Source organism: Thrips palmi, unplaced genomic scaffold (genome assembly GCF_012932325.1).
Source record: "Thrips palmi isolate BJ-2018 unplaced genomic scaffold, TpBJ-2018v1 HiC_scaffold_12, whole genome shotgun sequence".
Taxonomy (NCBI): Eukaryota; Metazoa; Arthropoda; class Insecta; order Thysanoptera; family Thripidae; genus Thrips; species Thrips palmi.
In genome coordinates this window covers 3,023,074-3,046,101 of record NW_023144623.1, presented here as the reverse complement: position 1 = coordinate 3,046,101, position 23,028 = coordinate 3,023,074, and the positions used below count along the sequence as shown (strand labels likewise).

General features: G+C 44.2%; 1 protein-coding gene across 6 annotated transcripts in view; it reads right to left on the bottom strand.

Annotated features, from left to right (window-relative positions):
- The window catches only part of LOC117639901 (tripartite motif-containing protein 65-like), a 43,092-nt gene extending 24,342 nt beyond the window's left edge, over positions 1-18,750 (bottom strand). Inside the window, exons 1-5 of one of the 6 annotated variants that reach the window (XM_034375896.1) lie at positions 18,486-18,750; positions 14,764-14,904; positions 14,540-14,635; positions 11,207-11,353; positions 5,254-5,342 (exon numbers count right to left, since the gene is read on the bottom strand). In XM_034375896.1, coding sequence (XP_034231787.1) covers positions 5,254-5,342; positions 11,207-11,353; positions 14,540-14,635; positions 14,764-14,775 — 344 coding nt within the window. In that variant the 5' untranslated portion in view covers positions 14,776-14,904; positions 18,486-18,750. Of the gene's footprint in view, positions 1-5,253; positions 5,343-11,206; positions 11,354-14,499; positions 14,636-14,763; positions 15,000-15,405; positions 15,555-18,485 lie in introns of those variants that run through there. The other 5 variants (XM_034375895.1, XM_034375897.1, XM_034375900.1 and 2 more) reach the window with 5 other exon arrangements.
- Between the last annotated feature and the right edge of the window lie 4,278 nt (positions 18,751-23,028).

Here is a 23,028-nt window from a genome sequence, read left to right as displayed (position 1 = left end):
ATCCCGTCCGGGTCGCACAAGGGCTGCTGCAGGTGCATCTTGGTTTACATGAGCGGGAGGGGGATTTCCGCCATTATTGGTGCTAGCAGGGCACATAGGGGTATTTTTGGAATCGGGGCGACGAGACAAGATGAATGGACCTGGTCCCGACCCCATCGGCCGCTTTTACAAGTTGGCCAGATCAGGATCTGCAAAAAAGAGGGTCGACCGACTGAAAAAAATTTATTGCAGATTTCGATTGGTCTCAGCAAGACCTTTTCAACGAGGGGTCGGAAAGGGGGTCCAGGAGCCCGACTTCGTCTATTAGTCACATCAGGATCTTGAAAAAAGGGGGTCGACCGACTGAAAATTTTTACTTAAGTTTTAGATAGGTCTTGGCAAGACCTCTTCAACGAGGGGTCGGAAGGGGGGTCCAGGAGCCCGCCTTCATGAGTTATGGAAAAAAGTGCGACGGACTCGTTTTGCGCTCCTGCTGTGCCTCTTTTGCAAGGAGTTGCAGTAGCATGGCAAATATGGGTATTTTCGGAATGAGGGCTAAGAGACAAATGAAATGGGCATATTCTAAGGACAGTTGGAGTAAAGAGTGTAAGGACTTTTGCATATTGTGAATAGAAGGGCGGGCCTAAGTCACGATGGTACATCGATAACTTTGCTTTACCCGCTCACGGGGTGTGAAATGCGAGCGGGCCGAAGGCCCGGGCCTTCGACTGGCCAAGTTGGGTCTGATGCGAGGGCCGAAGGCCCGAGGAAAGGCCGCCGGCAGGCCAAGCTGGGCCGGCCCCCTGTCGAACCGAGTTGCCGGCGCAGCGAAGCGGAGCTGGCAACTCGGTTCGACGGAAGGGCGGGCCCTAGCTTGTTTTGAATTATGGATTTTCTCCGTAAAAATATGGAAGTTATGTATACAAATGAAATAGAAGCCTTACTTATCGAAAAGAACAGACTAATTCACGTTATCGATGGGTTGGCGGGTGACCAACTTATTAGATGTTCCAAGAGTACGCCTTCCCTAAAGCGACCTCGCCTTTGGGTTTCCGTCCATTTATCCAATCCTAATGGCATGTGGTCAAGTGGATCCTCAAACAGTTTTGGAGAATATCACTTTCGTCTAAAAGGTCACTGTTTGCATTAACATCGAAGGTGGAAGGAGGGAAGTAAACCGTTAAAATGCGTTTATTTCTGCAAAAATGGGGTTATCTCCGTAAAAATACGGAAAATCTCCGTAAAAATATGGAAAATTTACGGAGTCTCCATTCCCAAAATTAGAGTAACTTTCTCCGTAAATTTACGGACTTTTTTTCGGACAGTGCAGGCAGATCACCTCTGTATTGAAGGAAGGGGGGTCTGGGGGGTCTTGGGGGCTCTGCCCCCCGGCCTCGACAAGTGAAACAGTCACAAGGGTCAAGATCGTGTTATCTGTAGATGAAACAAGTCTATCTAGCAGCATGCAACAAGGTGGAAGTAACCGACGGTGGATAAGCCATGGCTTGCCGAAGACAGGCTAGCGCCACAGGCCAAGGTAGGTACACCAGGCGCGGATTGGAGGAACAGGCAGCGAGACATCGCGAAGCCTGTTACGACAAGACGCGGTCTGGCGTAAACCTACCTTGTTATCACACGCTTAAAACGTTACGAAGTATTTTGAGTATGCAAAGAACAATCTAATTTACTTTGTTATACGAAGAAAAAGTTCGTGCACTTACTCAGTATTTTATTTGTCAGCTTATGTGAGCTCAACATAACACTGGGTGCCCTAAAATTGTACTGAGAATGAAAGAGTCACCACCATCGCCCTTCATTTGGGTAACGCACGCACCGTTGCCCAAATTTGGGTGACGAGCCCGCGGTGACCAAATTTTGGGCAGTCATAAAATCGTCGCCCAAATTTGGGTAACGCCGTCGGCGACGCCGTGAGGTCCCCGTTGACGCTCTTCCGGGGCCACCACGATGATCCAATGGGGCGTTGAGGCCTCCGGTCATCGTGGGGTAATTCTTTCCCAAGTCACCCGAGGTCCCGAAATCGATGTCTCCGATTTCGACGAAACTTTGTGGGTGTGTTCCCTATGTAGCAAAGAGCTCCAGAAAAAATTTTCAACTTTTTTGGTCGGCCCAAAAAATTTTAATCACGTATTTTGTAAAAAACACTGAAACCTGCACTAAAAATTTGTTTGTTGCCTGAGGGCGACCTGCCCGGTGGATTTTTTTTCTTTTCATGGTACTGAAAAAAAAAGTCCCCGAGAGCCACTTTAAAAGTCACTTGTTCCAGGAGATATGGACCAAAAAATTCGTTTTTCGCGAATACCCAAAAAATGCATCCGAATTTTTTGATGATAATTTTTTTTTAGGAAGGTCCTGTGGTGGTCTATCACCCTTATTGGTTTTGGATTTGGCCAATGGAAAACCGAATAAAAATTGCGTTTTTTCCGTTTTTTTCGCAGTTTTTGGCCCATAGTATCGCCATTTTAAGTCTGACTTAATGAGCGCCATTAGACTTTTTTTTCACCTTTTCAAGACGAATCGATTGATATAAGTTGAAGTCAAATCGGAGTATTCTGAAAAATCGCCTTTTTTACGATCGGGATCCAACTAATCTAGATGCGTAAAAAAGGCGATTTTTCAAAATACTCCGATTTGACTTCAACTTATATCAACCGATTCGTCTTGAAAAGGCGAAAAAAAGTCTAATGGCGCTCATTAAGTCAGACTTAAAATGGCGATACTATGGGCCAAAAACTGCGAAAAAAACGGAAAAAACGCAATTTTTATTCGGTTTTCCATTGGCCAAACCCAAAACCAATAAGGGTGATAGACCACCACAGGACCTTCCTAAAAAAAAATTATCATCAAAAAATTCGGATGCATTTTTTGGGTATTCGCGAAAAACGAATTTTTTGGTCCATATCTCCTGGAACAAGTGACTTTTAAAGTGGCTCTCGGGGACTTTTTTTTCAGTACCATGAAAAGAAAAAAAATCCACCGGGCAGGTCACCCTCAGGCAACAAACAAATTTTTAGTGCAGGTTTCAGTGTTTTTTACAAAATACGTGATTAAAATTTTTTGGGCCGGCCAAAAAAGTTGAAAATTTTTTCTGGAGCTCTTTGCTACATAGGGAACACACCCACAAAGTTTCGTCGAAATCGGAGACATCGATTTCGGGACCTCGGGTGACTAGGGAAAGAATTACCCCGTGGTGGCCCCGGAAGGACGTCATCGCGAACCTCACGGCGTCGCCGACGGCGTTACCCAAATTTGGGCGACCAAACGCCTGTTACCAAATTTTGGGTGATGAATTTTTCGTCACCAAAATTTGGGTAACGAAGTTGCATCACCCATTTAAAGGGTGATGGTGGTGACCAATTCATTCTCAGTGTGTTCGTTAGGTTGTCAGAGTGTTACATTTTAGCCCCTTTAAGCTCGTCGAAATGTGACCCAACGAACTGACATTCCGTCCACTTGAACGAGTGTCCAATTCTGCCCGCTACAGCCAATTGATGCAATCCATTATTATTGAACTCCAATTAAGACTGTGCTATGAATTTATGCCATTTATATCCCTTGTGATAACAATTGATATCCTTCAAGTGAAGCAAAATTTCCCTGCGAGTAAAAATGACACTTTTTTACTTGGCTGCACAAATTTTTGGACGCAAGAAAGTGGCATATGTACTAACTTGAAATTAATTTTCGTAAGAGTCTAACATATTCCTAGTTTTCCTAGTCCTAGACTTGTAACACTTCTCTAAAATTGTTAAATTTACTAAAATTGAAAATTCGTTATAGAACTGGCCAGCTTGGTCCTAACCCGCTGTTCAAACGCTTAATCGTCTTTCCCAACTCGTATGAAAAAAGTGCTAGGGCAGTTTTGACCTCCGAATGTGCCGAGCCAGGTGGCAGCTCCAACCAGGTGGAAAAGCAGAAGTGTCTTATAGGTTACCCTTGCTGTCTCAAGCTACCCCGGTTTACGGTAGGGGAAAGACGTATGCGCATTCAGTGTGACCCCTTGGGGAATGAAATTCCGTGATCATGTCTCTCAAATCTGGAGAAGAACTTTGAGCCAATTTTGGCCCAACTTTGACCACCTATTTGGACTGCAAGGAGTGTAGCCACGAACCTCGGAGGGGTCACACTGACTAGGCGCTCATTTTTACTGCAAGAATATGTGATTGGTTTTGATCCACGTATCGTACTTTTGACGGGTGAGCTGCACGAAGTTAGGACATTTCAGCTTTCAATAACTTTGTTCAAATTTGAAGTAAGGGAAGGTGGGGTACAATGTGACACGGCCACCATGTGACATTTGCTTTTTCTCCCAAACGGCTTGCTATCCAACAGCGGTAAGAAGACCCAAAGGAAAATATCATGAAGGAGAATCGACGTGCAAAAGGTCGCGACTCTCCTTCGAAAAGGACGGGAATGGTGGCGATCAGAATTGAAAACCGCCTTAAAATAGCTCATTGGAAACTTTTTCTATTTCCCGCCGTGTCCACTTTTCACCTTTAAAATACATTTTAAGGACATATGCTCTGCAAGATGTTCTTCTTTGATGTTTTAAGCGCAAAATAAGCTTTGGCTCGATTCTCTACGGCATAAACTTTGAGCGTTTTTGCTGTTTCCCCTAAAACTGTTGATCTGGGCACCATGTGACACTACTGTAATTCGCTATGGGATTCCACGATTCACTCAGTTGAATGTGTTCAGTCCATGACATTTATACACTGATAACTTAAACCTTCATTGCTCGGGAACCAAAGATGATAAACTGATAAACTCAACGAAAATATAAAGCTGGAAGACTTCTTTATTCATTCTTGGCGTATAGGTACGCTGAATAGGATTTAAACCCTGACAAAAGGCCAATGTGACATGGTGCAATAACGCTGTCACATAGTGTACTACGTGGGGTACGAAGTGACACTTTGACTTAGGCCCATTCAACTCGGGATAACTCAGCAACTAAAACAGATAAATTAGATATCTCAACAGAAATTATAAGGTGAAGAATCATTTTGTTCACATGCCTACCTATGGATGTAATGTAATTGGTATAATTGGGTTGATGGGCAATTAACAAAAACCGTCACATGGTACCCCACCTTCCCTTAGCGTCATAAAAATTAGTGAGGGGCATCATAACTGTGTTCCCAACATGTGTTCCAAGAGCCCGATCCGTCAACTTGAATTTAGGGAGGAAATTGCCTTAAGGACGTGTGGAGTTTGGAACTTCTTAAGTCCAACGAAAGCTCCCTTATGCCCTACCTCTGGTCCGCACACAGTTGTTGAATTTCTTCAATCAATTTCAGCACATAAAAGTTGTCCGGCAGCGACTCTACCGGCCCAGCGAATACCTGAGAACAGGATATATGAATGAATGTTAATTGATCCAGGAAGCGGAAGAAGGGGGTAAGTCGAGTTGAATCCGTGCACTTTTGCAAGGCCTAAACCTTGCAGGTGGAAGAACAGGTGGGGAATGTCATCTAAAAGTAGATGCAAGAGGATGGGACGTGTCTCACCACACTTATTTTTGGACCAAATTTTCGCTCATGTTTACTTGATAGACTGATAAGAGGTCACTGAATCAACTCGACTTAACCCCTTCTTCCGCTTCGTGGATCAATTCAGTATCTAACTTGATTCGACATTAATTGTGAATCATTAAAACAAGACTGCACTACAAGATAAGTGTGCACTTAGAACGCATTTGTGCATATGTCCTTAGAAGTAGCCTACGAGTCTGTGGGAGTGTGCTCGTCGAGCAGTATGATTGAAGCACAAATCTACAGGAGAGTGGTTGGGCATGTACACTTCTATAGAAGTATGCTTACACCCTCACTGTCAGCTTAACATGCGTTGAAGTAAAAAACATACGTACGACAAAATTACGAAGCACGTGAAGAAAACATGCGCATTATGATGAAATTACGCATACTCTGCAAATCAAAGAGCATACATTGTACGAACGCTCTGCCTGGAGCATGCCTGCAAGCAAGATCTAGCTGGCGCATGCCTGTCAAGCATGCACTTCGTGTATACATGCCACGAAGCGTGTCCTTAGCTTCAGGTAGAGCATACAATGACGTACGCTTCTCGATTACGTATGCGTAATTTCAACGTAATACGCATTCCAAAGTTAGGGTTAAGTGCCGAAGATGGATCGGGGTACCAAACATGGATCATTTCTGTTTGTTGGTCTATATCTAAAGACCAGGTGGCCAGATTTTAAATATCTGTCTTTCCTTGCTTAGACTGACCCTCTGACTGTAAGAAGCGAAGCTGACAAGATAGCAACTGCCTCTCTCTACTCTGCAGGGTTGCGTTTAGAAAGGCACCTAAAACAGGCCCCCGAAAATCGATGGAAAAGTGACGTCTCTAAAAGTGATTTTTGCACCCCTGATTCTGGGCCAAGTTATCACCGCAGTCACTTCAAAATTTTTCATCGTGCACTTAAGATGGACTACTTTGATTTTTTGAGACTATTCAATGCATACCTTGCTTAGTGTCCATACGCTGGTGGGGTGATCCATGATTGGACCGCCCTAACCTTAGCAAAAACAGCCATTTTTTCTTGTCCTCACAACTTCCTAAGTATTCAAGTTAGAGGTTCCATTTTTGGTAGCCGTATGACCAGTAAGGTAAACATCAATATAAGATCAAAAAATTGTGGTCAACCGATACTTATTTTCGATACAGACAAGATTATTTAAAAAGTGATCCATGTTTGGTAACCTTACCCTATGAGGGTTGTTGTGTTATTTTAGTCGTTTACTAAAAATTCTCCTTGCCAAGGACCAAAAAGTTTACGGAGGTATGATTTATTTTTTTAAGGCCGAATGGACATGCAAACAGACTAGCAAATCTGGATTTGACATAATGTATGAATAGGATAGCCGGAATTGTTTTTTGGAAAATGTGTTTTGATTTTATTGCTAAATTTGGTTTATTTTTTTTTTTTTTTTTTTGTTTTTTGAGAAAAACATCTGTTTGATATTGGAAATTTGAGAACCCGGCTTTGCTGCAAGAAAAGAAAATCAATAAAGAACTTGTAAAACTAAAATCAAGTCTTTGGTTCATCACAAGGAGAATTTGGGCCAACGACTACATTTGTTGTGTAAACTTCAATTCAGAAACTAATGGGAGTTAGGTGCCTCAACTCAGGATTTAAGTTCATCATAGTATAGAAAGCAACTAGAAACCAACGTACAAACATGATGCTTAATTATTTTTAAAATTATGTCACATTTTATCACTTTACAAGTAACCTTAAATGTAAAGGATCTCTGTAATTTCTTACCAACCCTTTTTAAGCGTATTACGATGATTTTTCATTAGAAGGTTTGCTTAAATTTGAACATACGTATGCTATGCACAAATGTCAACGGAAGGTACTCTACAAATCAAAGAGGATACACTCACTGTGGAGATAAAGGGACATTTTCTCCGTTATTTTATGGCCAGAACTTTCCGTGATTTGAGACCCAGGATTTTCCGCGATTTCAGACACAGGATTTTCCGTGATTTCACATCCAGGCTTTTTCCGTTGTTTGAAACCCAGAGATTTCCGTAGTTTGCACAGTGCGTTGAACGGCCATGGCAGTGAAGGGCAGACTTTGTGAGGGGAATTTCTAAACTTGCCCAAAGAAACACTAACTTACAGAAATGGATGCATTCGTCTTGTCAAAGTAAACAAAAAAATAGTCATTCCACATCCTAAACACACGTGCGAAATGATGGGTTTGAGCTTCAAACATAACCAAAGTTTCGTATCGGTATGAGGTACAATGATTATTGGCACTATTGACATAAAAAGGTGAAAAATCAAATATGTAGAAATGGAAAACTGATGACGGGAATGGATTCGTCTCAACGAAATAAAAAGAAACATACCCATATGTCATAGGTTTAGACTCGAAATGGCCGATCTACAGAATCCAATAGGTCGATTTTGACCCCCCTTTTTCAAATGCGTTGCGAAAACGTGCTAAAATCGACCTATTGGATTCTGTAGATCGGCCATTTCGAGTCCAAACCTATGACATATGGGTATGTTTCTTTTTATTTCGTTGAGACGAATCCATTCCCGTCATCAGTTTTCCATTTCTATATATTTGATTTTTCACCTTTTTATGTCAATAGTGTCAAAAATCATTGTATCTCATACCGATACGAAACTTTGGTGTGTTTGAAGCTCAAACCCATCATTTCGCACGTGTGTTTAGGATGTGGAATGACTATTTTTATGTTTACTTTGGAGTGATTCCATATCTAGGGAGCACAAGATTTTTTTTGGTGTCACCGATCTCGACCAAAATTTTATCACATATACCCCTAGGGTAGGGAAAGATGCCCACAAATTTTGAAGGTCCTAGGTCGACCCAGTCCGGAGCAGTGGGCCTTAGTGTGTTTTGCGACTTTTTGGTAAAAGTCAACTTTGAAGGTACAAATCGATGGGAAGGGCTTCACCTAGGGACTTGAAAATTTTACCAGGTCTTAGGGGGCATGAGGACAACATTTTAGAATTTTTTCAAGAATTTTAAAAAACTTTTACTTTTTGAAAAAAGTTGAACTTCAATTTTTTTTTCTAGATCTCAAAAACATATTTTTGAAAAAAATTGAAAAAATTTGAGAAAGTGCCTTTTCTTGGTCCTAGTAACTGTACAAAATTTCAGCCTGGGCACAGACTTGGTTTGGGAGCTATGGAAGAAAGCGACAAATTTCACTCCGTAGTCTGAAGGACTTTAGCGGAGAAATGACTAATTTGTAGCCTGGGTATGTAAGAATGGGATAAGCTATGATCCCAAGATAGACATAGTGATCTAATGAATATCTTCTACTTCCTTACTTGTGTTATGAGTGGTTTCAGCCTGTCAGGATTATGTTTCGAAGAGCCAAATCAGGGGCAAATTAGAGACACGGTTTGATTACGATTCCACCTGTGAAATGAACTTACAATGACTTGGCTCTTCAAAACATAATCCTGACAGGCTAGAACCACTCAGAACACAAGTAAGGAAGTAGAAGATATTCATCAGATCCCTATGTCTGTCTTGGGATCATAGCTTATCCCATTCTTATATACCCAGGCTACAAATTAGTCATTTCTCCGCTTAAGTCCTTCAGACTACGGAGTGAAATTTGTCGCTTTCTTCCATAGCTCCCAAACCAAGTCTGTGCCCAGGCTGAAATTTTGTACAGTTACTAGGACCAAGGAAAGGCACTTTCTCAAAGTTTTTCAATTTTTTTCAAAAATATGTTTTTGAGATCTAGAAAAAAAAATTGAAGTTCAACTTTTTTCAAAAAGTAAAAGTTTTTCAAAATTCTTGAAAAAATTCTAAAATGTTGTCTTCATGCCCCCTAAGACCTGGTAAAATTTTCAAGTCCCTAGGTCAAGCCCTTCCCATCGATTCGTACCGTCAAAGTTGACTTTTACCAAAAAGTCGCAAAACACACTAAGGCCCACTGCTCCGGGCTGGGTCGACCTAGGACCTTCAAAATTTGCGGCCATCTTTCTCTACCCTAGGGGTACATGTGGTAAAATTTTGGTCCAGATCGGTGACACCAAAAAAAATCTTGTGCTCCCTAGATATGGAATCACTCTTTGACAAGACGAATGCATCCATTTCTGTAAGTTAGTGTTTTTTTGGGCAAGTTTTGAAATTCCCCTCACAAAGTCTGCCCTTCACTGCCATGGCCGTTCAACGCACTGTGCAAACTACGGAAATCTCTGGGTTTCAAACAACGGAAAAAGCCTGGATCTGAAATCACGGAAAATCCTGTGTCTGAAATCACGGAAAATCCTGGGTCTCAAATCACGGAAAGTTCTGGCCATAAATTAACGGAGAAAATGTCCCTTTTTTTCCACAGTGGCTGTACGCTCTACCTGAAGCGCTTAATAGTGCATACATGCCACGAGGCGTGTACTTAACAAGCTCCAGGTAGAGCATACAATATACGCTTTTCGATCTGTAGAGTACCTTGCGTTGACATCTGTGCATAGCATACGTATGTTCAAATTTAAGCAAACCTTCCGATCAAAAATCATCGTAATATACGCAAAAAGGAGGTCCGTAAGAAACTGCAGAGATCCATTAAATTTAACCAACACAGCTTCCATAACGTAACGGCAATGTTCGCTTAAGGTTGAGGGTGTGGACTGTTGCAGGGTACTTCCAAATACCGTAAGCCTGAGTAATATGAAACAATTTCGGGGAAATATGAGACGGAGTTTGGTTTGCGTAAGATTCACTCTGAGCCCGCTATTCGTCCACACACAGAGCCACTGCTGTAAAAAATTTATTACTCTATAGATAGTGCCATTTTTCGTCGTGAAGTTTGACAGGGATGAGTAATCAAATGCCACGAGCATTACAATTCTAAAGATGAAAATCATGCGTCTCATGTTACCCCGACATTGTCTCATATTACCCCGGCTTACGGTACGAATTCGAGAAGCTAAAAATTAACTTATCCTTTTAAAAAGAAATCATAAGTACCGGGCCATAACTTTGACCCTAACGATAACGTTATGATAACCTTCCGAGGTACCCCCGAGGATCCCTGAGGAATCGAGCGCGCACCATGCCGAGAGACAGGGACCCTCTGTTATTCTAATCCACACCCCGAAACAGTCGACAGCAAAATCGACGAATACTCTACGTCGATTTTAGATGGAAAAAATCCATCTACCCAACCCGCCTATAATGCACGTGGATGCTACGAGGGTGTTCCCAAGGGGGAAGCATCACTGAGACCCAACGAGGTGTCCCTGGGACAGCGGTTCCCAACCTTTTTCAGCCCGCGACTCCAAAACGGCTTCCAAAATTTTTCGCGACCCCAGGAACAAAATTACGCGACCCCACGCAACCCCATCTTTTTTCGAGGGGGAGGGGGGATTTTTTCGAAAATTAACTGTCACCTTTTGAATTTTGACCGAATTTAGAGGGTTTGAGTGTATTTAAGATAGAGTGCCGAAATTTGTAATGAGACATTCTAATTTTCAAATGATAGCTGCCTTACTGTGTTAATTTTGACACCCAAGCTTGGTACTGACCGACCCTCAGGAGCCAACACGCGACCCCAGGTTGCATGCCGCGACCCCACAAAATTTTTCCGCGACCCCGGGGTTGGGAACCACTGCCCTGGGACCAACGAAGCCTGGTCCAGACGGGCGAGGGACGTGTGCTTTGCGTATTATCCCATACTCAGGACAACTTACCTGCCTGCACTGCGGACACGCCCGTGCATCCATTGTCCCCACACAAAGCAGGCACGTCGTGTGGCCACATGGCAGGGCCTTGGGACGCCTCTGCGTGGTGTCCAGCTTCTCCAGACAAATGTCGCAGTCCATTATCAAGCGTCTGAGCTGTGGGAGGGGAAAAAAAGACAAGTTTCCATTAACAAAGCCGAGACCGGTGACGACACTCAAAAAACCTTGCAAAGTATTCTCCGGCATTGTATTGCAAACTCTCTTACAAACTATTTCCTTTGCATTGCGAAGTATTTCTTTGCAACTTGCAAAGAAAATGCTTTGCAACGTTACAAACCGATGCTTCGCAACGTTGCAAACTATTTTCTTCGCAACTTACGAACTATTTCTTTGCAATACGAAGAAAAAAGTTCGCAAGGGAGTTTGTAATACAATGCCGGAGAATACTTTGTACTGCAAAGTACTTTTCTTTGCAAGCTTTTCTGAGTGGACTTCACTAAAAACAAATTTCTTGATCACAAACGAGAGGACAAATTTGATTCCCTTTCAGGAACTATTTATCTCATAATATGTACGACTTTTCGCACATTTGCAGCTAAATTTGTCGTGCAGTGACGATCTGGGTACACAGTAAATGTTTAAGTACTTTTATTGGCCACAGCTATGGCCGTTTTGATACGTACGGGAAGTCATGAACAAATTTGTACGTGACTTAAGCAACTTAGTTGCGCACATTATGTCCATAAGCATTTAGTGTGTAGTAAATTTTGGATGTTTATCACGACTCAATATGAACAAAAGAGCGACTTTTATGGACTGTTTCCGGCTCGGTTTCCGGCTTTTGTTATTCTTCTTGTTCTTCACTCGGCGCTCCGGTGGAAGTGTCTATTGAACCACATCAAATTCTGCGATCCACAGTGCACACAGCCTATTGTTGGGGTTTCGGTGCCTCTCTCGCAGCGCGCCTGGCGCCAGGCACTCTCTGTTGTTGACCATAAACTCGGATGCCCCTACAAATCCGAAGTTCAGACTTCCCGCCACTCCAGAGGCGAGACAAAAAGTCTCAACAAGTTTTGGCCAGACTGGCAAGTTTTGGTCAGACTAGAAAGTCTCGCCAGAAGTTGGTCACACAAAAGTGACTCGTCACGAAACGTCGAAACTATATAAGGCTACACGAATTGATCCAGGAAGCGGAAGAATTAAGGGAATAATTTGACTTATCCCCAAATTGAGTTTTAAATATGTCGTTGTGCCTTAGAATGGTTTGCATCATTGCACCAAATTATTTGACTCAATTCCTAGCAGTTAAAGAGAAAATCCACTTTGAAAAAAGATGTAACTAAACTTGACCTCTTTAACACTCTCAATTTAGCGGAAAATGGAAACATCTCAACCAAAGTCAACATGACTCCGTTCAACATATTGTTGATAGGAGATAACTCAACTTGTGTTTTTATGTATCCATTGTAAAAAGAATCAAGTCAACTTACCCCCTTTAATTTTAAGAACTTAAACGGAAAAAAAGAGCTAGGTCCAAAAAATGCACCAGAGGAACCAACACTCTCTGCTGACTATAGTTCCACTTGACATGTCTCCAAAGTCCACTTCGTTTAAGAAATTTAAGTTGAGATGACTCTGTTTTCCAAACAGCGGAAAGTGATAAGTTACAGATATCCTATACCAGTGGTTCCCAACCCCGGGGTCGCGACCCCATTTGGGGTCGCGGAAAAATTTTGTGGGGTCGCGGCATGCTACCTGCGGTCGCGAGTTGGCTCCTGAGGGTCGGTCAGTACCAAGCTTGGATGTCAAAATTAACACAGCAAGGCAGCTATCATTTGAAGATTAGAATGTCTCATTAAAAATTTCGGCCCTCTATTTTAAATACACTCAAACCCTCTAAATTCGGTTTAAATTCAAAATGTGACAGTTAATTTTCGAAAAAATCCCCCCTCCCCCTCGAAAAAAGATGGGGTCGCGTGGGGTCGCGTAATTTTGTTCCTGGGGTCGCGAAAAAATTTGGAAGCCGTTTTGGGGTCGCGGGCTGAAAAAGGTTGGGAACCGCTGTCCTATACGCAGTGACCTGACACTCCTGATGTTCATCTCAAAATTTAATTTACATTTTTTGGCTGAGCGATAGCGAAGCCTGTTACTCCAGTGGGGTTGAAAAATTTTTCCTGTCTGTCTGTCTGTCTGTGTGTGTACACTACTCCTCCTGAACGGCTCGGCCGATCTGGCTGAGATTTTGCAGGCTTATTAGGTATGTCCTTGGCTCGGCACACGCGAAATTTCACCATCCTAGCTCAACTGGTTTGGTTTTTGTAGCCAAAAACACTTAAAAAAAACGGCAAAAAATCGAGTTTTCTGTAGGCAGATCGCCTTTATCTTGAAGAATGGGGGGTCTGGGGGACGAAGCCCCCCCAGTCCGGAGAAGTGAAAAAGCTACAAGGGTCAAGATCGCGTTATCTGCAGATGAAGCAACTCGATCTGGAATGAAGGGGGGTCTGGGGGGCGGAGCCCCCCAGCACGCAACAAGTTAGGAAAATCGACGAGCCATTGCCTGCCGCAGGCAGGCTAGCGCCGCAGGCCAAGGTAGGTACGCCAGGCGCGGATTGGAGAAACAGGCAGCGAGACATCGCGAAGCCTGTTATGACCAGACGCGGTCTGGCGTAAACCTACCTTGTTTAACTTGTAATCATCTATAACATTCCATTGTTCAGTTTTAGATTACCCTGCTAACAGTTTTTTGTTGCTCCTGAAAAATGGTCAAAATTGAGTTATCCCCTTCTTCCGCTTCCTGGATCAATTGTGGACATTATTTTGGACCCCGCCATTGCGGCACCAAAAAACAGGCTCGCCGTTGTGAGGTGAAACGTATAACACTGGCCAAATTCAGACGAGACTTATTAATCTAACCAAATTTTGATGGGGAGACTTTTCATCTACCGATGTTTCGACGCGCCAACCAGCGTTCCAAGCAGCAGAATGGCCTATTCCACAACCCCAACCAAATCGTAACACTACAAGGTAGGTGTACGCCAGACCGCGTCTTGTCGTAACAGGCTTCACGATGCTGCGCCAGTAACGCAATCCACGCCGGGCGTTTACATCTCAAATCTTGATCAGTTCGAAGCCGCCCGAACCCTGAAATCGCATGCTACACTCTACATCTCTTACGAAGAAATTTCCCATAATGCGAAGGAAATGGTGCCAGCACAATACGAAGGTGTTTTTACTTCGTATTGTGAAGGAATACACCTTCGTATAATGCTTGCGCCGAATTCACTAACATGCGAATAACATACGTCAAATTTCGTTGTGAGATATTTAGAGTGTGGAACATACATATCGGCTCACCCCACAAATGTCACACGTCCGGAAGCCACCACGGAGCCGAGCAGGTAGCCCGGTACCCGGCAATGACGATGTCGGGCGAGGAGTCTAGGAGGAAGAGTCAGTCGGGATAGATGGCTTTTGTCGGACGCCAGGAATGACAATAGAGTGAAGCGATGCTCATAAATAAGAATTGCAGTGTTGACTCCTAGAAAGTGTTCTTGAAAATGACTCACCAATTCGTCCATAGCGTTGGGAGCAGCTAACCGACAGTATCCCAGTCAAATAGGCTAAGGTGGAGACGTCCTCACGGAGTGCCACAGGGGGCGCGGGTCAAGCTGGTATCCGTGTTCGCAGGTGGCCTTGCTGAAGGAGAGCTACGGGAATAGCAAACGACGAAGACACAGTCGAGCCCGCTAAGTTCTCGGATCTTGCGACCGTATAAACCGTCCCCTTCACCCCGAGAGTCCGCCCGCACCAGCCCTCGCGCTCCCCCGGCCTTGTGAATGGCGTACGTGTAGAGGTCGCAAGAACCGACACCTGAGGCGGGTCGACTTTGAGTTGCGAACGGCAGTGAGCAGAGCGTGGGGAAGACATAGCCTCAGGACTTTGGGTGGCATCGCGAAGCCTGCTACGACAAGCACTGCAGTCTAAATGTCTTACAATGAAATTTGACCTATGTTATTCGTATGTTACAGTGAAATCGGCGCAAGCATATTTCGAAGCAATATTCCTTCGTAATACGAATCTTTTTAGCTTTTTCATTGTAAGATACAAAGAAAAACCCTCGTAATACGAAGAACAACCACCTTCGCATTATGCTTGCGCCATTTCCTTCGTATAATGGGAAATTTCTTCGTAAGACATTTAGGGCGTACCTTGTAATTGCGTGCCCCACAGAAGCTTGGCACTCTGGACCGGAAGAAGAGAGAAAACGGAAGTCAGAAATGACTGTTTCTTTGAAATTGGGAGGGAGATGAGCTCCAAGGCTCATGTCCTTTGTAGATTTTCATAGAAATTGGCTAATCTAGTCGTCATCGACTGAAGAACCGGAAGAATCAACAAACCGGAAATGGTCGGGTTCGGGAGAGTGTCGTGTTCCTGATATATGCGAGAAATTCTTACAAGTTTTACCCTTTCCTCTGACCAAAAGTGTTTGGAACACGTATGGACGGGCTCGACCTACAAAACCTCGCCTTGAGCTATACACTGTTAAAAAAATTCTGAAAATTCAGACTAATTTCGTCAGACTTAGCGGTCTGAATCTGTAAATCAGACTTTATTAAATTAATTAAATTAGAGTTTTTGTCTTACTTCTTGGACGCTTGGTCTGAAAGCTTGGTTCAGACTCGAAGTGTCTTAAGGGGGTAGTACACTACGCAAGGTCAAAACATACTGTGTTTGGCAAAAATTCCTGTGGACGCATGACATACAGGACGTAAATACTGATCATGGGATCTTTTCATACTGTAACTAAACGATCTAAATCACAAATTTTGATAGGTGTCCTTGAGCAGCTATTGCGAGTTCGTCGAATTTCGCTTAGCTACTGCATAAAATACACAGTTTTGTCGTTAAAAATAAAAAAAAATGTTTTTAGACAATTTGACGTCATCACGAAAAGTGCTCAAAATTTCACCAAAGACTCGTCATTATGTTCTCTTTTCACCTGTCAAGTGCCAATACGGTTAACTAAATACTTCGGGAGATATTAAAGTTCACGAGTCCAAAAGAGACCAAACCCGTTAATGATTTTCACCTAGATTTGCTTCTATTCGAGTCAGCAGTCATATTTCGACTAAAGTAAAGCTTCGTCTTAAAAAATTTAGAACCAGACTTGATAGTTATATTGAGAATGATGCAATTTAAGGTCACACAAGGAAGACGAAGCTTTACATTAGTCGAAATATGACTTTACATTAGTCGAAATATGACTGCTGACTCGAATAGAAGCAAATCTAGGTGAAAATCATTAAGAGTGGAGCCACCCGAGCGCCTGCGAACTATCGGATAGGCAACAAAGAGGCCTCGGGTGCATGGTGCAGCGGTTGTTGCATATCCTGCTTCTCGCGGGCGCTCTTCTCTGGGAAAGGCCGAGACATGACCAGTCACTAATCGATCGTATAATGGAACCCTTGTCCATTCGACTTCGAAATTCTGCTTACATTCCACAAAGAATCGGTATTGGGTCATTCCAGGAGTGATAAGCCACCTTTTGCATGACCATCTCCGATGTCGCCCAGGCCTGCCCGGTTGTGCTGCGGCGCTGAGGTGTTGCCTGCCTGCCAGGCGCTCGAGTGTAAGGAACTTACCCCACTGAAAAGTTTTTGTGGACACTGAGACAAGGTGGTGCCCAGAAACTGACCGACTAAGTCGCCCGCCCCAGGTTTTGAGGGCGACTTGAGTTGCAGTTTCTGGGCGACACAGTCGCCTAGTTTTAGGGCATCTTGGTCATGTAAATACTGAGCTTACTTATCTATAATGGCCCAAGGCATTGAACACAAGTTTGGCTGCACGTGGATAAACTCAATGGATTTCACATTTGGGTGGCGTGAGAGGTGCCCCGAATCTGGGCAGCGGTGGTTTACATTGGGTCGGACCAACCCCAAAGGTGCTCAGGTTGTGGGCGCCTGGGGCCAGCATAGATAAGTAAGCTCAGTATTTACACGACCAAGATGCCCTAAAACTACTAGGCGACTCAAGTCGCCCTAAAAACTGGGGCGGCGACTTAGTCGGTCAGTTTCTGGGCACCACCTTGTCTCAGTGTCCACAAAAACTTTTCAGTGGGGTAAATTCCTTCCACTTGAGCGCCTGGCAGGCAGGCAACACCTCAGCGCCTCAAGACAGCCGGGCAAGCCTACCTGCCAGGCGCTAGTGGAACGCTGGGCCGGGTGGCTGCAATCGCCATCTGTAGGCCTCTAGCGGCAAACTTCCAGTGGGTGGCCTAACAGACAAGTTTACCTCTTGCTTTATTGAGTTTTAATGTCATTTTTGTGTTTAATGATGGCTTTTTGGCCTCAGAAAGCATTTTTAAGAAATGCAAAAAAAGTTCAAAAAAAAGTATTTTTGAGTTTTTTGCTATCTTTGTGGGCCTGTAGCGCCTAAACGAGGGCCGGTACCACAACTTTGGGGCACAGAATATTAAAGTCCTTGTCCAGGGCTACTATTTGCACCACAGAAACAGTCATGTTTGGATTGGCGTCGATTTTTCCAACCAGGTCAAAAATATGCGATTTTTGGGTGTTTTTCGCTAAAAACATGGGTTTGGAGTTAACCTAGGACCCCCATACCGGCAAATTCGGATTCCTTGTCCAAAATTACGTCAAGAGAACTTTACCGCACCCATTTATCACTATTATTGCCCGATCTGTGGCCGATTTTCACTTTTTAGTAAAAATTAAAACTTTTGGTAATTGCATAACTTTAGGAGGCTGCCATTTCTAAACTACTGGAGCTACAGCGGTGAAATTTCGCACAGAACCTCACCTTACTAAGGACAACATTTGGGCAAAATATGGGCGACATCGGAGATAGTCATGCAAAAGGTGGCTAATCACTCCTCACTGAGATTCCAAACGCTATGAGTATAGCACGTATGGTGCAATGCAGCTGAGATATCGCACCATACGTGCAATGCGATAGCCATATTGCACCTTACGTGCAATGCATCCCGAAAAGGCCCTATGCTAATGCATGGAAATGGGGAGGCATTGCACTTCATGTGCAATGCTTTTGCATAGCACCAATTGACGCTATACTCATAGCGTTTGGAATCTCAGTGCTGGAATGACCCTATTTCATATTTGGTGAGCCAGCTTCGACCGGGTCACAGTCAGGAACGAGGGCTCCGAAGGTTTGTTATTAAAATCGGACAGGTTTATATTTCTTGAGAGAAAACTTTAGTATCACGACTTAATTAAGTTAGAAATATACAAACGAAAGATTTGAAATGCCATACTCGAGGACGCTGGATGACTCAAGCGTTGGTGATCCGAAGTGGCCTTTGGGATACGGACGACTTCAACTATAGGCTGTTCCGTTGTTTAAACTCCACAGGCCGGAAGACACCATTAATAAAGGCGCAAAACTCAGATGTAAGCGCGTAGCGCGTGCCCATTTTACAGCTCCTCGTAAATCAAGTTCTGTTCCCGGGTGTTAATAGATAAGTTACTGCCGATGTTCTCCTAAGCAGAGAAATTCACAGTTTATTCCACTCGTGCTGTGGGTGGAGGCGAGATAAACTAAACCGGGAGTATAAAAGACCCACTGGCCGAGTTCATTCAGGAATGTACAACATGTGCCGAGTGACTCAGCCTGAGTCTATTTCTGCATCGCGTTTCTTGAGCTTTTAAACGAAATCTTTGAAATGTATGAAAAGGTATCTTTTCAGCAGATATCTGTTTCCTTCTTTGCAGGGACTATTTTTCTGCAAGTAGGGCTGAAAGAACCTTGGGGCCGTTTGTTTATTGCGTTACGCAGGTTTGGACCCTATTGACTTAACGTGGCGTAACGCAGAACGTGGCGTAACGCAGGACCAGACCCGCACTGCGTAACTTTTCTCAGAACCTCTGATTAGAACTCTATTTCTACTTCAGAAATGTGCTCCCATTTGTGATGGGTTTTGCAGCCCGTTACACACTTAATGTGATGTACAATTTTGTACCAGACATCACAATTTTTTTAGAACACGAAATTTTCGTACGAAAAACGGCACATTTACCGCCATTGTACAAAATTTTGTACACATTCGTACGTAAAGTTCGTGTGGGGAGTGGTTTTATCCCGTGGTGGAACCACCCCCCTAGCTGGCTCAGAGGGGTGCATTTATCACGGGATAGAACCACCGGGGGGTGGTTTCATCCCTTGATAAAATCACTCCCCGAAAATGGTGGGTCATTTCATCTCGTGATGAGACAACCCCCTATATTTCGCATATTTTACGGGAGAGCGTCCCGGTCATCTTTACGCTTTTATCCGTCTCCACAAGATTGAGCACCCAAAATAGGGGCGCACTCTTGAAAGCTTGTAAACGAAAGTACTTTGGACGTAGTATTCACCAGCTTTGTGTTACGAACACCTTCGCGAATGTTTTGTGCATTCTACACACTAAATTATTATGTAGGTTTTTCTGCGCGCCAAAGTACAAAATTAAACATGCACTTCGTAACGCACGAATTTGTGCGCGACCATGCACGATTTTCTGCATACTCGCGCATGAAATCGCTAATTGTCGCGCACAAATTCGTGCGTTACGAAGTGCATGTTTAATTTCGTGCATTGGCGCGCAGAAAAACCTACATAGTAATTTAGTGTGAGGCTTTCATTTTACCGTGTTGTGACAAGTGCTGTCAAAACCCGTTAAATAGGAAAATTTGGGGGTGGTTTCATCACGTGATAAAGTAACTCCTCGTCTTTGGGGGTGGTTTTATCCCGTGATAGGTGCACCCCCCTGAGCCGGCTAGGGGGGTGGTTCTACCACGGTATAGAACCACTCCCCAGACCCAGCAGGGGGGTGACTTCACCTCGGTATAAAACCACCCCTTCTCAGGAATCAGCCATAGGGTGTGGTTTTATCCCGCGATAAAGTCACCCCCGGTTCTTTTGCCGGGGGGGTGGACCTATTGCCCTACACCGGCACACCATTCCTTCCACTCGGCCTGTGCATAGTTTCGTGATCAAGTTCGGTGCGTCTGCAGCAGCCACTCCACTCAAAGGTTGCCTCGGATTAGGTCGTTTGCTATTTGGCACTGCATCAAAATGCCATTTCGTCTATTGTTCACACGTGGTCTCATTCGCACCACCCGGTTATGCAGACTGGGTTTTTGGGGTATGGAGCCTTTTCACGGGCGTCATTCCTGGGTACTGCTTTGGTCCGTGGTCTCAGTAGTTTCGCTCACACTGCGAAGAAACCACAGTGAATCCCGTAATTTTTTATGCCGGGATATACTGTAGTTCAGATCAAAGGATTTACTGTACCTGGTACAGGGTTTTCCGTACTCCACTCCTCTGGTACAGTAAATCCCGTACGAAGCACAGCAGATCATGTTTAGAATTACAGTAAATCCTGTACTCTGAACTTCAGTGACAGCTGTTGTAATCATCACAGGATTTACTGTGATGTTTTCCCACAATGCACTCGTGCTTTTTCTTCTAATTCATACTTTATTTTTCACTAATTGATGCGATCCTACGTACAAATTTTTTTTCCGAAAATGTTAGCTTGTTTGAAATTGCGTGAACAGTCTGTCAAGATTCCCACTTCCTGAATGCACTAGGGAATTTCTAGTCTCTGCTTCATCTCAAGCGTAACTTTATGCTTGACACTAGCAAAGAGTCAAGAGCCACATCTTAGTCTTACCACTGCTTTCGCTTCGTAACTGCAAACCAAATGAGGCAGCAAAGAATTTTATTTGCACTTTGTAGGAATGCTTCTTATTACGAAGGATTTTGCTTCAAAATACGAATCAAAACCTCACAAGAGTTGTCAATAGAGAAAATTATTTTATGTTTTGTTGAACAAAGATGATCACTTGACAAAGTGAAGTGTGTTCGGGATTGAGATCATTACGCTGCTAGATGCCGTGATCGAGTATGTCATGAAAAGAACAATCACGTTGTACCTGCCTCGTCACCCATTGTATAATTCTCATTCCGGTATTGCCAACGTAACTGAAGTGACTTTTTGTTTCCATTCAGATCACGTTCTACCGCATCGTCAACGCTGCCGGGGCTCTGTCTGCTCTAGAGTCACTGCAGACCTCCTCAGTGCCACAACGATGGAACAATCGGTTAGTGGTTTGCTCTTAACTTGTGAAATCATGAGACTACACACTAAATGAATTCGTACAATTTTGTATGTGAAACAAGTGAATCGCACAACCTCGTGTGAACTTGCGTACAATTTTGTACGAAGAGCATTTAAGTGCAAAATCGTAGGAGACCACGTACTAAAATTCTACAATGGAATTTAGTGTGTCGTTCGTGGTTGAACAAATCCTATTGAGCTCCCAACTCTGTCCCATTTTTTATTCCATTCAAATCAAGATTGCAAGGCATGTACTCTGCGATTTTTATTGCCTTTAAATGAAAATTCCTGGTTGTGACTGAAAATTTTTATTATCTTCAAACAATGTCACACTAGAGGAAACCATGATTTGCGTCAGCAACCCTTGCAGAATTCCTATGCATCTGTCGTCGAGCTTGAACCCTGACTGCTGCTTGATGTTTCTTGTTGAAGTGAGATACTGCGCGAAGGAACACTGGTGAAACAAAGGCTTAAAAAGTAGGCCCTTCTTGGGCGTAAACGATTCACGCCCCCAACGGCGTGAATCATTTTATGCCCTTGGCACTGTGCGAAAAAACCACTGTGAATCCCGTTTAAATTTTCAGCGGGATTTACTGTGCCTGGCTACAGTATTTACTGTACCTGGTACAGGATATTCCGCACTCCACTCCTGAGGTACAGTAAATCCTGTACGAAGTACAGTAGATCCTCGAGAAAAGTACAGTAAATCCTGTACTCTAGACTACAGTGACAGTTGTACTAATCACTACAGGATTTACTGTGATTTTTTCCCAAGGCGGGGAGGGGTGTAAATTGGCACAGGACGTGTTTTCACAATTAATGCCCTTCCAGAGGCATATCCGTTGTAGCGCGCGTGTTACACGGTAAAAACGGTACCTGGTTTTCCCAGGAGCCCTATGGCGAAGACATAGGCGATTTCCAGGGGGTTCCTGGGAAAACCAGGAACCGTTTTTACCGTGTACGCTTTCAAAGGGCGTCATGGACTGTTAATGCCCGAGACAGCTCTTGAGCTGCCGCGTGCTGTGCCGCCGCCTCCGCGATTTGTGCCTCCACCCCGACCTGTGGCGCCGCGTCCGAGTGGCGTGTCCATTGGAGCACTGTGGTCTGTGCCGCAGTGCCCTCCGGCTCGCACCCTGCCTCCGCGAACTCGATATCAGCGAGATTGATTACCTTGAGGATGTTGCCACCGAAGTGTCCCGCACCTCGTGTGTCGTCGCTAAACTTAAGCTGCGTATCGACCCACCCGAAGCCGATGCCACGGCTATAGTAGAAAAGATTTCTGCTCTCGGTGGTCTTGAGGAACTGGTCCTGAGTATCTGGAGTGCGGAAGACGTCGTGGATGTGAATGGGCTCCTGGGGGCAATGTACAAGGCTGACCGTCTCCGTAAATTGACAATCGATGGTTATGGCGAGGTGGATTCAATAAGTGGCCGGGAGATGAGCCCCTCCCTGACCGAGCTTACACTATGTCATCGCCGTCGACCTCATGACGCTTTAGTAGAACATCTACTGGAGGCACACGCCGCCACCCTCGAACGTGTCGTTTTCAAGGGGTCCGTGCTTCCCGTGTCTGCTTTATTAATGCTGCCTAGGCTACGTTCCTTCGGGTGCAATGTAGACGTCTTAGGACTTCCGGAATTCCTGCGTGCGGCGTCGCAGCTGCGCTCTGTGTCTCTTGGTCCCATGATGAATGCTG